The 14,170-nt window shown below is 48.3% G+C and overlaps 1 protein-coding gene across 1 annotated transcript in view; it reads left to right on the top strand.

The window, feature by feature from the left end:
- CCDC186 (coiled-coil domain containing 186) overlaps positions 1-14,170 on the top strand; it is a 189,120-nt gene that overhangs the window by 13,212 nt on the left and 161,738 nt on the right. Inside the window, exon 2 of the mRNA XM_082269121.1 lies at positions 12,183-12,809. Within this exon, the coding sequence (XP_082125247.1) occupies positions 12,202-12,809 (608 nt within the window). The 5' untranslated portion in view covers positions 12,183-12,201. The remainder of the gene's footprint in view (positions 1-12,182; positions 12,810-14,170) is intronic.

Genomic DNA, 14,170 nt, shown 5'->3' with positions numbered 1-14,170 from the left:
AGTGCTATATATATGCACTGTTACTGCAAAAATGACACTGGCAGGGAAGGGGTTAACAGTATTGGACAGGGAGGGGTTAAGTGTGTCCTAGGGGCGTGATTCTAACTGTGCAGGGACAGGTCTACTAGTGTAAAAACAAAGATCAACAGTTCTACATAGTAGAACTGTTTGATCTTCACTTTTACACAGGGAGAACTGACAGGTGGCTTGTTTACATAAGCCGCTCTGTCTTTCTCCCGCTGTAGCGGCGATCGTAGTGTGACCGGCGGACATCGGGTCCGCCAGTCACACTCCCGCACTCCTCCGTGAACGAGCCGAGGCGGGCGCGCGCCTCGGCGGGCGCGCGCCCGCCCGCTATTGGCTCTGGAAGGAGTGACAGGCGAGCGACGTAGACCTACGTCACTCTGCCTGGCCGGGGCCGACTGCCGCAGTAAATATACTGTGCGCAGTCGGCAAGCGGTTAAGGGAGGGGGTGTTGGGGGGGGGGGGGGGAGCTGCTATTAATAGGTTTTTACATTAATGCACAGAATGCATTGTAACCTATTGCATTTAGAACCACTTTAAAGTGGTAGTAAACTCAGTTTTATCACTTATACACTATATTACCAAAAGTATTGGGACACCAGCATTCACACGCATATGAACTTTAATGGCATCCCAGTCTTAGTCCGTAGGGTTCTATACTGAGTTGGCCCATCCTTTGCAGCTATAAAAGAGTCAACTCTCCTGGGAAGGCTGTCCATAAGGTTTAAAAGTCTATGGGAATGTTTGACCATTCTTCAAGAAGCGTATTTGTGAGGTCCTGATGTTGGATGAGAAGGCTTGGCTCGCAGCCTCTGCTCTAATTCATCCCAAGTGTATTCTATGGGGTTGAGGTCAGGACTCTGGTTTCATTCTTCACTGAGGAGATCCTCCATCTCCTCTGTGGGAAGCCATACCACAAGAGGTGCAGGCCAGTCAAGTTCACCCCAGACTCACTCATCCATGTCTTGTTGATCCTTGCTTTGTGCACTGGTCCAAATCATTTGGTGGAGAGGGGATTATGGTTTGGGGTTGTTTTTCAGGGGTTGGGCTTGGCCCCTTAGTTCCAGTGAAGGGAACTCTTAAGGTGTCAGCATACCAAGACGTTTTGGACAATTTCATGCTCCCATCTTTGTGGAAACAGTTTGGGGATGGCCCTTTCCTGTTCCAACATGACTGCGCACCAGTGCACAAAGCAAGGTCCTCCATAAAGACATGGATGAGTGAGTTTGGGGTGGAGAAACATGACTGGCCTGCACAGAGTCCTGACCTCAACCTGATAGAACACCTTTGGGATGAATTGGAGCAGAGATTGCGAGCCAGACCTTCTTGTCCAACATCAGTGTCTGACTTCACTATGCACTATCAAATTGAAGCCAAACTCCAGCTCAGACTTTATAAGCAGTTACAATAAGTGCCCATTCACACTACCGCGACTTGTCAGGCGACTGGTCAGCCTGACAAGTCACGGTCCATGCAGTGCTACGGGAACCGTTCTAATTGGGGCGACACAAGTTGCTCCGACTTAGAAAATAATTCCTGTACTACTTCGGGGCGACATCGGAGCGACTTGCATTGACATTCATTATATGAAGTCTGTGCAAGTCGCGCCGAAGTCGCAGTGCACGCGACTTCACAGGTCGCCCCCGAAGTCGTGCCGCGGTAGTGTGAACCGGCACTAACAGTATTCTTTTCCTTTTGGGATAAAGATTTTCCATAAATAAAAGCTCATCATGGTAATTGTGCGGTCATGCAACGCTGTACCCAAATAAAATTTTGTATAATTTTTGTCCCACAAATAGAGCTTTGGTAGTATTTGATCGATACTGGGCTTTTTATATTTATTTGTGATAGAAGTGAAAATAAAACCTACGTTTTGAAAAGAAAAAAAAAGACAAAAAAAACATTTTTTTTCTTTCTGCTATAAAACCTTTCCAATAAAAAAAAAAAAAAAAAAATTGAGTTCCTTCATAAATATTGACTTGGAGCCCGTTCGCATACAGGCGACCCGACTTCCCGGGGCGACCTGTGAAGTCGCGGTGCGCAGCTCGCACCGCGACCTCGGAGCGGCATGCACGGACTTCATATCATTGAAGTCAATGCAGGTCGCTCCAGGCTGCCCCAAAGAAGCTCCGGACCCTTTTTCTAAGTCGGAGCGACTTGTTTCGCTCCTATTAGAACGGGTCCTGTGCTAATCCATGGGCAGGCTACTTGTCAGGCGACCAGGTCGCCTGACAAGTCGCCTCAGTGTGAACCGGCTCTAAAACGTATTCTGCTACGTGTGTGTGTATGTATGTATGTGTGTGTGTGTGTGTGTGTGTGTGTATATATATATATATATATATATATATATATATATATATATATATATATATATATATATATATATATATATATATATATATATATATATATATATATATATATAATCACTGAAATGTATATTCTACTAGCAATGGCGGGGATCAGCGACTTTTAATGGGACTGTGATAGTGCAGTGCGGACAATCGGACACAAACTGATGCTGGGGAGGAACTGGCTAACTGACATCACCAGTGATTCTGTGATATTACTATACACTCTCACTGTACTAATGACACTGGCTAGGAAGGGGGTTACCATCTAGAGGAAATCAAGGGGTTAACTGTGTGCTTAACCAGTGTAATGTGTACGGCCGTGTGATGCTTTTTACTAACCGATCATCGATGTGCTCGTTTTTTCTCTCTGCGTTACAGGGAGAAAAAAAAATAGCCTTGCGTGGTTTAAAAACACAGGGCTTTCTTCCATGAATGCCAGAGCCGATCTGTGGGTGCTGGCCAATGATTGCTTGCCCGCACCCGCTGATCGGCTTGTGTTGCAACAAATCACAGCAGAGCTGGGGCGGTGAGCGCGCCCCCTACCGGAAGAGGTGGATCACGTACTAGGTACGTGATCCAGTGCAAAGCTGCTGCAGTATAAGCACGTAGAGCTGTCAGCAACTGGGTAATAAAATAATAGGCCGTCCTTTGTGGCCTTAACATCCTCCACTCCTCTGGGAAGACTTTGCATAAAATTTCAGAGAGTGCTTGTGGGAATTATGCCCCGTACACACGTTCCGATTATCGTACGACTAAAGTTTCGTAATTGTTGTATGTTACTAAAATCGAAAGCAACTCTTGTGTACAAACCATCCGACTTTCTTCGTACGATTCACTGACCAAGTGTTATTTTTCATAGCTACGTAACGGAAGTGATGTATATACGTCTGACCCCTGCAGATTATTTTACTGTTTCCGATCATGCGTGGTATTTGTCGATCGAATTTTAGCGTGCGAATATTGTACTGACGATTATCGTTCGAGAAGATGTCGTACGACATAAGTTTTCCTGTTTGTCCCTTCGGATTTTGTTGGACCAACTGTCGTGATCAGCTGTCAAAAGCTGTGTACTAACGATCAGATTATCGTGAGACCAGGTCGAAAGCGAGTTTTGTCGTACGATAATCGGAACGTGTGTACGGGGCATAAGTGTATGTTTTTAAAATTGGGTACTTATGTTGGATGAGAAGACCCCGGCTCAGAATCATTTCCAATATTTCCCAAATGTGTTCTGTAGGGTTGAAGTCAGAGCTGTGTCCAGGACACTCCAGTTCCTCCACACCAAACTGGTCACACCATGTCTTTATGGAGCTGGCTGTGTACACAGAGGTACAGTCATGGTGGAACAGTAAAGACCTTTCCCAAACTGTTACCACAGGGCTGGAAAAGCACAATAGTCTAAATATCGTTGTGTGATATAATATAAACAGTCCCCTTCACTGGGAGACACCTGAACTCAATCATTTTGGCCATATATTTGGCGCGATGGTCGGGCCATATATTTGGCGCGATGGTCGGGCCATATATTTGGCGCGATGGTCGGGCCATATATTTGGCGCGATGGTCGGGCCATATATTTAGCGCGGTGGTCGGGCCATATATTTGGCGCGGTGGTCGGGCCATATTTTGGACGCGATGGTCGGGCCATATTTTGGGCGCGATGGTCGGGCCATATTTTGGGCGCGATGGTCGGGCCATATTTTGGGCGCGATGGTCGGGCCATATTTTGGGCGCGATGGCCAGGTCAGCATTGTCTTGTTCCCTTTAACTTGTATTATTGCTAAAACTGGTCATCGGCTTTTCCTTGATCCTGACAAGCTGTGATTGTTTCCTCTGGCACAGGAGCTCTTTTGTACGAGGATAATAAGAGTTTGTTGGCTCGTCCTCCTTCGTCTCGGAGCCTGCTCGGATAATTGCTTTCCGTGGGGCGGAAGTCCACACACAAACAAAGCTACAGCAGCATATTACATTCTTTTTAGATAATTACTGCAGCAACTGTGGCAAGGCCGCATGGAATTCTCATTGCTGCATTCCTGCAGCGAGTGTCAGAGATATGGGGATCCAATCACTGCAGAGGACCGGTGCTTGTACATCAGGCTTTATCACCTAGAAAATGCTCTCATTGTTTAGAAATGTCAGTGTTGCTCAGTATTAATCTGTTTCCTGTACAGGTCTGGTATACACTGCGCTGATTGACTGGGATTTGGCTTTTAAAGCGGAGTTCCAAAAAAATACAATTTGAACACTCCCCTGTAGTTGTGTACTTTTTATACTGCAACATTTACATAATGTCATGTATTTGTTCCTTTTAGTTTATGTTTAGATAGCAGAAAACTGACCAGATCTTGGAAGCAGGCAGGTTCCATCTCTAGGCCTCGTGCACACATTTGTACAGCTGCTGTTGTTTTCTTCAGACGTTTTATCTGCAGCCAGTAAGCTCCCCATCAGGGTGGAATTGATTTAAATCAAGTTGATTTGAAATAACGATTTAAATCGTGATTTCAATTACTAGTAAAAAGGCTTGATTTTAAATCAAAATTTTTTTAGATAGAACATCTTTTCCTCCTGCATTTTTCCTTTGAGATCTACAATTCACTGCCGGACTGGGCAACGGGCTGAATACTCTAGATCCAGTGGTCATCCAAGTCTGGCCAGCAAGCATGCTCAGGCATCAGCTCCACGTTAGGTCGGCCTTGACATAGACCCACTGGACAGGGGCTGGCCCTGCGAGTTAAACGTCTCATGAGATCATATACAACCGAGTCTCGGCCAGAGTCTCAGCGTTCCTCCTGGCCGACAGCTCTCCATTTCGATGGAGAGGAGGTTCTGTCTGGAGCAGTGCACACCTGGTTTCTGGTATGGTGAGTATCTGTCCCCCCTCTGCCCCTGGAGAGTCTTGGAAGGTCGAACCCCTCGTTTCCCCTCCTTCTCGCCTGCCCCCCCTGCGCATACACTGGAACTGTTTGGGTGGTCTGGTCACTGGCCTGGAATGTAGGCAGGGAGCTAAGTGGTAATGAGGGCTGAGTGGGAGCGCCGCCGGTGACCTGATGATCAACTGTGCGGGGGGGGGGGGGTTTGTACCTGGTGGGTGATCCTGCAAGGGCCACCCGTCCTGCCTTGATCTGTCATTGAGGCCTAGTCTCCCAATTCTGGGTCCCTGTATACCTCATGGGGCTGCCATTTTGTTGCAGTCTGCGTATTCCTATACACGGCAGCCATGTTTGTGCAGTCCGGCCGCTATTTTCTTGTGGTTTCCCATTGCAAATGGCGGCGGCCATGACAGTTGGAGCCCTGTGGGTGGCGATTTCGGCAATGGGAGCTCTTCCTTATCCCATGGTGTTGACTCCTGGATCATTTAGCTTCCTGATCTCAATTTGTGTAGTGCAGATTCTCCTGGTTGTTGCAGGTGCCTGTGTCGACGGGTGGTGAGTCTGGTTGGGGTTCTCTCTCTTTCTGCCGAGGATTGCTCTGTGCCTTGTGCTTGGCGACCGGGTGATGCTGCCAGTGCGGTGGGGGTTGTCCCTCAGCAGTGTTATACTTTTTTGTGGGGTCCCCTTAATGACCCATGGAATCTTTGGAGCACATTTCCCCACCTGATCCCCTCTCAGAGGCTGTGGGGCTCTCCGGGTCTCAACCAACTATCCATGCCCTGTCTGCGGTCCTGGAGTCCCTTTTGTCCCGGGTGAAGGCGGCTTGCGGGCGACAGGCAAGCAAAAAGCGCCCCTCTGCGTACTCCTGCCTTGTATCTGTGCGTGAGACTCTGAAGATGGAGGACGCATCTGAAGCTGCGACGGAGGCGCAGGTACCCTTTGGCACTCGCAAGCCATCCAGAGCGGCAAAGGTGTTTCCTTTCCTTGCTTATTTTGACAAAATTGCCGCTAAACAGTGGGGTCAACCAAAGTGTCCCTGTGGGCTTCCTAAGCGCTTTACTAGGCGTTAGCCCTACAAGGAGTCCCTTCTTAAGAAGTGGACTGTCCCACCGGTGGTGGACCATCCAGTTTCCAGATTAAACAAGGCAACCATGATTCCAGTGGAAGAGTCCCTGGCCTTTAAGGACCCGGCTGACTGGCAGGCGAAGGCTGTTGCCCGTACTATGTACACTTTAGCTGGTTTGGCAGTGAGGCTGGTATTTACCATTGCCCTGGTGTTGCAAACTCTGGCTGAGTGGGCTAAGCTCCTACGCCGTGACCTGGAAAGAGAACACCTCCCCCTGCCTTTGCTGAGCTGGCGGACCAGCTGGTCCAGGGTCTGAAGTTTATCTATGATGCCTCTTTGGATGCGGCTTCTCTTACGGCTCACCTCTCTGTTTTGGCGGTGGTCCCTCAGCGTGTCTTTTGGCTCAAATGCTGGTCTGCGGACCACACTTCTGATAAGGCCTTGACTGAGCTTCCCATTTAAGGAGACCGCCTGTTTGGAGCTGCCCTGGATGACACCATTAAAGTTCTCACAGGGAGAAGAGTACCTTTTCTTCTACAGGCTACTAAGGGCAAGGAACCTTGTCGTAGACGTGGACTTTTGTTTTCGGCTCAAAAGTGTTATCGTCCCTCAGGGTCAACCGACAAGGGGTCGAAGCCTTTACGGGCCTCCTCTGGCGGATCCAAATGAGCCTGGTCTGGCCAGCCAAGAGCGGCCTTCTCCAGACCTGCGGACAAGGCTCCTTCTCCATGAAGGTGCGCCCTCACACGTATCGGGGTGGGGGGACGTCTTTGCTGGTTTCAAGAACCGTGGACTTCCCTGATACAAGACAAGTGGGTCCACAAAATTATTTGGCCCAGCTACAAGATCGAGTTTTGCTCTTGTCCCCCTGGCAAGGTTTATTCCTTCCAACCTGCGCCTGTCCCCAGACCTGTTTCAGGGTCTGTTTGGGGTGTTAAGAAACCTTTTCCTTTACGGGGTGATTGTCCTGGCTCCGACTTTTGGAAAGTTTTCAGGGTTTTTTCTTAAACCTTTTCGCAGTCCCCAGGAAGGAAGGAAGGCAAAGCGTGTCCAATCCTGGACCTCAAGTCGCTAAACTACTTTGTGCTGGTACAGAAGTTCAGAATGGAGTCTATTCAAACGGTGGTGGTAGCCCTTCATCAGGGGGATTTCCTTGCCTCTATAGATATTGAGGATGCCTATCTTCACATTACAATACGTGCCAGTCACCAGCATTTTCTCCACTTTTCTGTGGGAGAGGAGCATTATCAGTTTGTGGCGTTACCCTTTGGTCTCGCCTCCGCTTCTAGGGTCTTCACAAAAGTGTTGGCTCCGGTGCTAGCCTTGCTGCGCCAACCAGGGATGCACCGAAATTTCGGCCACCGAAATTATCGGCTGAAAATGAGCCTATCTCATTTCGGCCGATAATGGGTTTACAGTGCCGAAATGAATATGGCCGCCGTGAGGAAGGAGGAGGGCGCAGCGCAGGGCAGGTTTTAAAAGTCCCGCCTCTGGCCGGCCGCCCGCCCGCCTCCCAATGACGTCCCTACTACGATCTGTGCATTAATGAAGGGACATACCAGGCGGGAGGGTGGGGCGAGCGGCCGCTAATAGATAGAACTATGTGATCCTTCCCTGTCAGCTCAGCGGGACTGTGTGTGAATGAGATCTGATCTGACCTGACACCGGGCGGGGGGAGCGGCCGCTAATAGCTGTAACTATGTGAGCCTTTCACTTCCTTGTCAGCGGAGATACATGCCTGACAAGGAAGTGAAGCGCTCACATAGTTACAGCTATTAGCGGCCGCTCCCCCCGCCCCCCCGCCCGGTGTCAGGTCAGATCAGATCTCATTCACACACAGTCACAGTCCCGCTGAGCTGACAGGGAAGGATCACATAGCTCTATCTATTAGCGGCTGCTCACCCCGCCCTCCCGCCCGGACTGTCAGGGAATTGAAGAGAAGTGAAGGGCTCACATAGTGACAGATATTAGCGGCCGCTCGCCTGCCCGGTGTGTCACTTCATTCATGGACAGATCGTAGTAGTAGTGACATCACCGGGAGGCGGGCGGCCGGCCAGAGGCGGGACTTTTGAATAATGGACACAGTGACCGGAGGAGCTGAGTGAGAAGGAGAGGGATGCTGAGGCTGATGCGGGGGGGAGGGGTGATAGCCGAGGCAGCTTACCATTGGTATTTGTATTAATTATGCAGCATGAGGGGGTTAATGTATTGTCACTGCTGCATTAGTGACCGACCAGTGGCAGTTAATTAACCCCTTTGTGCTGCATTAGTGCAACCAATATCAGTGCAACCAGTGTTAATTAACAATGATACTGGTTGTACTAATGCAGCACAAAGGGGTTAATTAACTGCCACTGGTCGGTCACTAATGCAGCAGTGACAATACATTAACCCCCTCATGCTGCATAATACAAATACCATTGGTAATAAAATTAACCTATTGCCAACCCGTCACAGTACATATACCGTGACAGGGTGGCAGCGACAGGTGTACGTCGCTGCCTGTTTTTTGGCGTATGCCCCTGTTCTATCTATTTTAAAATTATTTGGGGAAAAAAGTAATTTTCGGTTCCGGTTTTCGGCCAATGGCATCCTGCATTTTCGGTTTCGGTTTTGGCCAAAAATTTTCATTTCGGTGCATCCCTAACGCCAACGGTGGATTGTGGTACTGAGTTACTTGGACAATCTCCTTCTGTGAGCAGAGTCTCCCTCTGCTCTGGTGGAGAACCTGGAGATCTTAATACGAACTCTGTGGGATTCAAAATTTTCAGAAGTCTTCCCTGGTCCGTGCACAAAGCCAGAGTGCTCCTTCCTCTGGACAAACTCCAGAAGTTGCAGACTGCAGTTCGCCTCCTGCTGTCCAACAAATAGTCATCCCTCCGTACTTGCATGGGGTTGATGGGCCTGATGGTGTCTACCTTCTAGGCGGTTCATTTTGCACAGTTCCATACGAGGTCCCTGCAAAGGGAGATTCTGACCAAGTGGGACAAAACTCTGCAGGCTCTGGACAATCAGATCTGGCTGAGTTGGGGAATAAAGGAGTCCCTGATATGGTGGCTTCGCTCTCCGGCACTTTGGCTGGGAAAATCCTTCCTCCCCTTGTATTGTACTGTGGCCACCAGAGGTGCCAGCCTGTTGGGCTGGAGAGGCGTCTTCAGCAAGCATTCTGCTGAGGGGATCTGGACGCTGGAAGAGTCCAGACTACCGATCAATGTCTTGGAACTCCGAGCGATCAGACTGTGTCTGGATCATCGGACGGATCGTCTTCAGGGATGCCCAGTGCGCATTCAATCGAATAATGCCACAGCCATGGCTTATGTCAATCACCAAGGGGGCACAAGAAGTGCCCTAGCGGCTCTGGATGTAGCCGACATTGTAAGGTGGGCAGAATGGTTCGTTCCAGCCCTCTTCGTTCCAGCCTTCTCCGCTGTACACATTCCCGGAGTTGAAAATTTGTAAGCAGGCGTTGGACCGAGGGGAGTGGTCCCTTCATCCGGAAGGTGTTTCATCAGCTATGTCCCTGGTGGGGTACCCCCCCGAGGTGGATCTGTTGGCCTCTCGGCTCAACAGAAAGATGCAGAGGTTTGTGGCTCAGTCAAAGGTTTGTGGCGAGGTCAAGGGATCCACTGGCGGACACCACAGACATGCTGGTGGCCCCGTGGGTCAGTATCGTCTGATCTACGCCTTCCCTCCTCTCAAGCTTCCTGTCATCTTAGTGGCCCCGGACTGGCCTTGTCAGGCTTGGTACGCCAATCTGGTGCTGCTGGTCGCCGATGTTTCTTGGAAGCTTCCTCTCAGGGAGAATCTGCTGTCCCAAGGACTGATCTTCCATCCTGCTTTACAGTCTCTGGGTTTGACGGCTTGGCTGTTGGAACGCCAGGTACTAAAGGATAGAGGTTTGTCTGAGTCAGTGATTCATACGTTGTTAAAAGCTAGAAAATCTAATTCGAGGTAGATCTACCATCGTATGTGGAAGACGTACCTTACGTGGTGTATCATTTGAGGTTCATCCTCGCTCTTTCTCTGTGGCTCGGATCTTAACCTTCCTTCAAAGGGGGGTTTAGCTGAAATTTTACCATGAGTACCATCAGGGGCCAGGTATCAGCCTTGGCAGTCTTTTACCAACAATCTTTGGCCATACACTCCCTGGTGCGTACTTTTCTTCAGGGTGTCCGTCATTTGGTTCCCCTAGTGTGAGCCCTGTTGCTGCCTTGGGATCTTAATTTGGTGCTTTCAGCTCTACAGAAGCTTCCCCTTGAAAATTTTCAGGAGATTGCCCTGCTTACGCTTTCCAAGAAGGTGGCCTTTTTGGTGGCTATCACCTCTGCGTGCAGGGTATCGGAACTGGTGGCGTAATCCTGTTGTTCATCTTATCTGGTGATTCACAAGGATAGGGGGGTGCTTTGCCCCTGTCCATAATTCCTTCCTAAGGTGTACTCTGACTTTCATTTAAATGAAGACATTATACTGCCTTCCCTGTGTCCCAGGCCTAAACATCCGAAGGAAATTGCCTTGCATGCCTTGGATGTGGTCTGGGCAATTAGGGTGTACCTGGCAGCTACGGAGTATTTCAGGAAGTCAGCCTCCTGTCCTCACGGATGGACCTCGCAAAGGGTTGTTCACTTCCTCTGCGACCATTTCCAGATGGATCAGACTGATGGTGGTTCAGGCCTATTCCATCAGTGGTCAGGTTCCTCCTTTCCCTGTAAAGGTGCACTCTACTAGGGCGCTTAGTGCCTCCTGGGCCTTCCGTCATCAAGCTTCAGTGATGCAATTTTTCAAGGCAGCTATCTGGTTGTTGTGCACAGTTTTGCAAAGTTTTATGAAGTGGATGTGTTTGCATCTGCGAATGCTTCTTTTGGCAGCAAAGTTTTGCAGGCTGTTGTTTAAGAGGACCTGATCCTCTTTGAGGGTGTGTTGTTTTTTTTTAGGGGGGCTCCAGTTGTTTTGGTTAAGCCCCCTGTTGCCTGGTTGGCTAATGTTTAGCCGTGGGAATTTTTTGCGGTTTACCAACACCCCCATTTCTACTTTGCGAAGTCCCAATGGTCAAGAATGAAAGGAGCTGTGTCCGTCAATGAACGAAAGAGAAAATGGGATTTTTGACTTACCGTAAAATCCATTTCTCTGGTGTTCATTGACAGGACACAGCACCCACCCCTCTGTGGAGTTATAACTCTCCTGACACTGCTTGCAACAAAACTGAGTGACTATAGCAGGGAGAGGGATTTTACCCCCTGGGACTGTTCATAGGTGTAGCCAGAAGTTTTTTTTCTGTCTAGTGTCCTACTCCTGTAGCGGGCAGTATAACCCAATGGTCAAGAATGACAGGAGCCGTGTCCGTCAATGAACATCAGAGAAATGGATTTTACTGTGTCAAAAATCCCATTTCAATTCAAAATTTTGTTATTTATAGCGTAAAAAATGAGAGGTGTTCAAAGGAGAGCTTAATTTTTCGGAAAAAAAGACATGTTTTTTGGGTACAGCGTCGCATGACCGGGCAATTGCCAGTTAAAGTAACGTAGTGCGTAAATCTTCTGGAGGTCAAGTGGTTAATGTAATCACCACCAAAGAACTCCTGTCCAAAAAATATTAATCTTTAGGGAATTCCTCCATCATGACCGTGATTGGGGCCGATTTTTTTTTTTTTTTTTGGGTTAAATTTTAGGTTTTTTTTTTTTCCCGGTAACTGTCATGAACATCATTATACAAGCTTTTGGGGTATGGGGGGAGTTCAGCTTGCAGATTACAAATTATTTTGTGAAAAGTATACAACTTGGACTGTTCATTGTGCACATCACTATATGAATAAAGTCTGTATGGTAGTTCTGTGTGTTTATCTTGTAATAATGGTTGATGTTTTTGTTGTAGATCTACATCTTCTAAAGGTATGGAGGAACCTGGTGGTATTTGTGAGGACAGTCCGACATCCCTGGATGACCAGTCTGTTGCCCTGAACTGTAATGGCGATTTGGGAACATTAAAGGACCAGCAGCATATTTCAGCAGAAGGAGGCAACAAATCTCAGGAAGAATCCGTTGGCGATTGCAGGCATGCGTCATCCGAAGACACAGTTGAAATATGTGAACTTCAGCAGCCGCTCCAGTTGGAGGCAGAGGCTGAAACTGAACTCTGTGACTCCAACTGTCCAGATTCTGCACAAGTAGCAGCCGTACCTGAAACCTCACCAAATGAGGAAACAGAAAACGGCATTCCCGAAACTTTTCTGGACAAGGACACTCCAGATGTGAAGGACGATGTCACAGAGAGCCCGGACACAGAGAGTCCATTTAATACAATCAGCACCAAAGAACTCCTCTCCAAAATCCACCTTCCATTGTCTCAGGAGACTTTACTAGACGAGATTGAATCTGAGCTCCAGTCCACAGAAATAGAACTCAAGCAACAAAATGGACTTACGAAAGGTGGGCTGGCGCTTTCTGTGCTGGAGCACTGTGTCCAGGAGAAGTATCTTCAGCAGGAGGACACCATCAGGAGGTAACTATCACATGTCCTGCTAACGCTTATTGCTCGCTTTCCTGTGTTTTATTGGTTATGGCAAGGTCCAAGGGGTAGGCTGAAGAGGTAGCCACCTTCAGCAGGAGCCAAGCACAAAAAGATCGGGACCTGCAACCTATGCTGCTGAAGTAGTTTACAGTTCATGGGGGTGGAGGGGCACACTTTGGTCTTTTCACCTTGAGTGCTTGTCCTAGCACTGTTTAGGGGGTTGTTGATGTAAAGTTAACTTCGCCACCAGATAAAAGCCTAATCCCCAAAACTGCATTTTTTTTCCCAACATAAAGGAGAACCTCTGTTAGCTTTTTAGTGCTGCTTATAAGATTTATGAGTTCACTGGGATGAGAATTGAGGGGAATCATGCCAAATGATGTAGCTAGCAACTTGCAACTGCCTAAGGTTTAACCCTTGCCTATTTAATAAAATCAGGTGCTTTCATTGCTCTCTGTATCCCTGGTAAAAAGACTCCTTTAAAAGAGAAGTACGGGCAAAGCTTCGTTGGACATACGTCTTTTTTGGGTCACAGGAGTGCCCCTACTTTTGTTCTCCTGTGTCCCAAAGTCAGTTGAGCTAAAGCCCACAGTCAGCTAACATCCCACAGCCACTCCAGGCTCTTGTAAGGATCCTGATAATATTGTCGGAATCCATCCTGATGCCTGATCGCCAGCTGCTTCATGCAGCTAAGAGCCAGAGCCAGGCGCTCCCTCCCCTCTCTTACCCGGTGCTCCAGTAAGAACTGGAGGAGTAGAGCAGAGAGCTGGTGATTACTGCTCTGAGCAGACCAAGGACTGAGTGATCATCGGTAATGTGATTGCTCAGTTCTTGGAGGCCAATGTGGCACCACTGCAGCATGGAGGTTAGTGTGTGAGTTTTTTTTTTTTTTTCTGAAACCCACGCTTTTCCTTTTAACTTCCTATCCTGATGACTGGACAGGAAATTAGGTGATATCTTCCTAATGAGCAAAGCAATAAATCCAAGAAAGATTTCAATCCTTCCTCAATTAAACTAAAGTGGAAAAAAGTTTTGGTTGTATTTGGGCTGAGGGGGCATTTATAGGATGATTGTACAGTCGGCACTGTGTGTCTATGGACACGCACAGCCCAGTCTGGGAGCACGCAAGGATGCATCCATAGCACCTAGCTTGGTAAGGAAGCACCCGCAGGAGCGAGGAGCAGACAGTGCAGCAAGGAACTGCCAGAAGAAGAGGTAAGGGACATCTTTGTTGCGCAGAGCAGGTAAATGTAACTTTTTTTTTTTTTTTTAATTTCAACCAATAAAAATCCTTTAGTATCACTTTAGGGTGCGCTCCCGCACATGAGCTGTGAATTGCTTCAGCAGCATGA

The sequence above is a fragment of the Pelophylax lessonae genome (assembly GCF_965119305.1).
Source record: "Pelophylax lessonae genome assembly, chromosome: 9".
Classification (NCBI taxonomy): Eukaryota; Metazoa; Chordata; class Amphibia; order Anura; family Ranidae; genus Pelophylax; species Pelophylax lessonae.
This window is presented reverse-complemented; position numbering and strand designations above follow the sequence as displayed.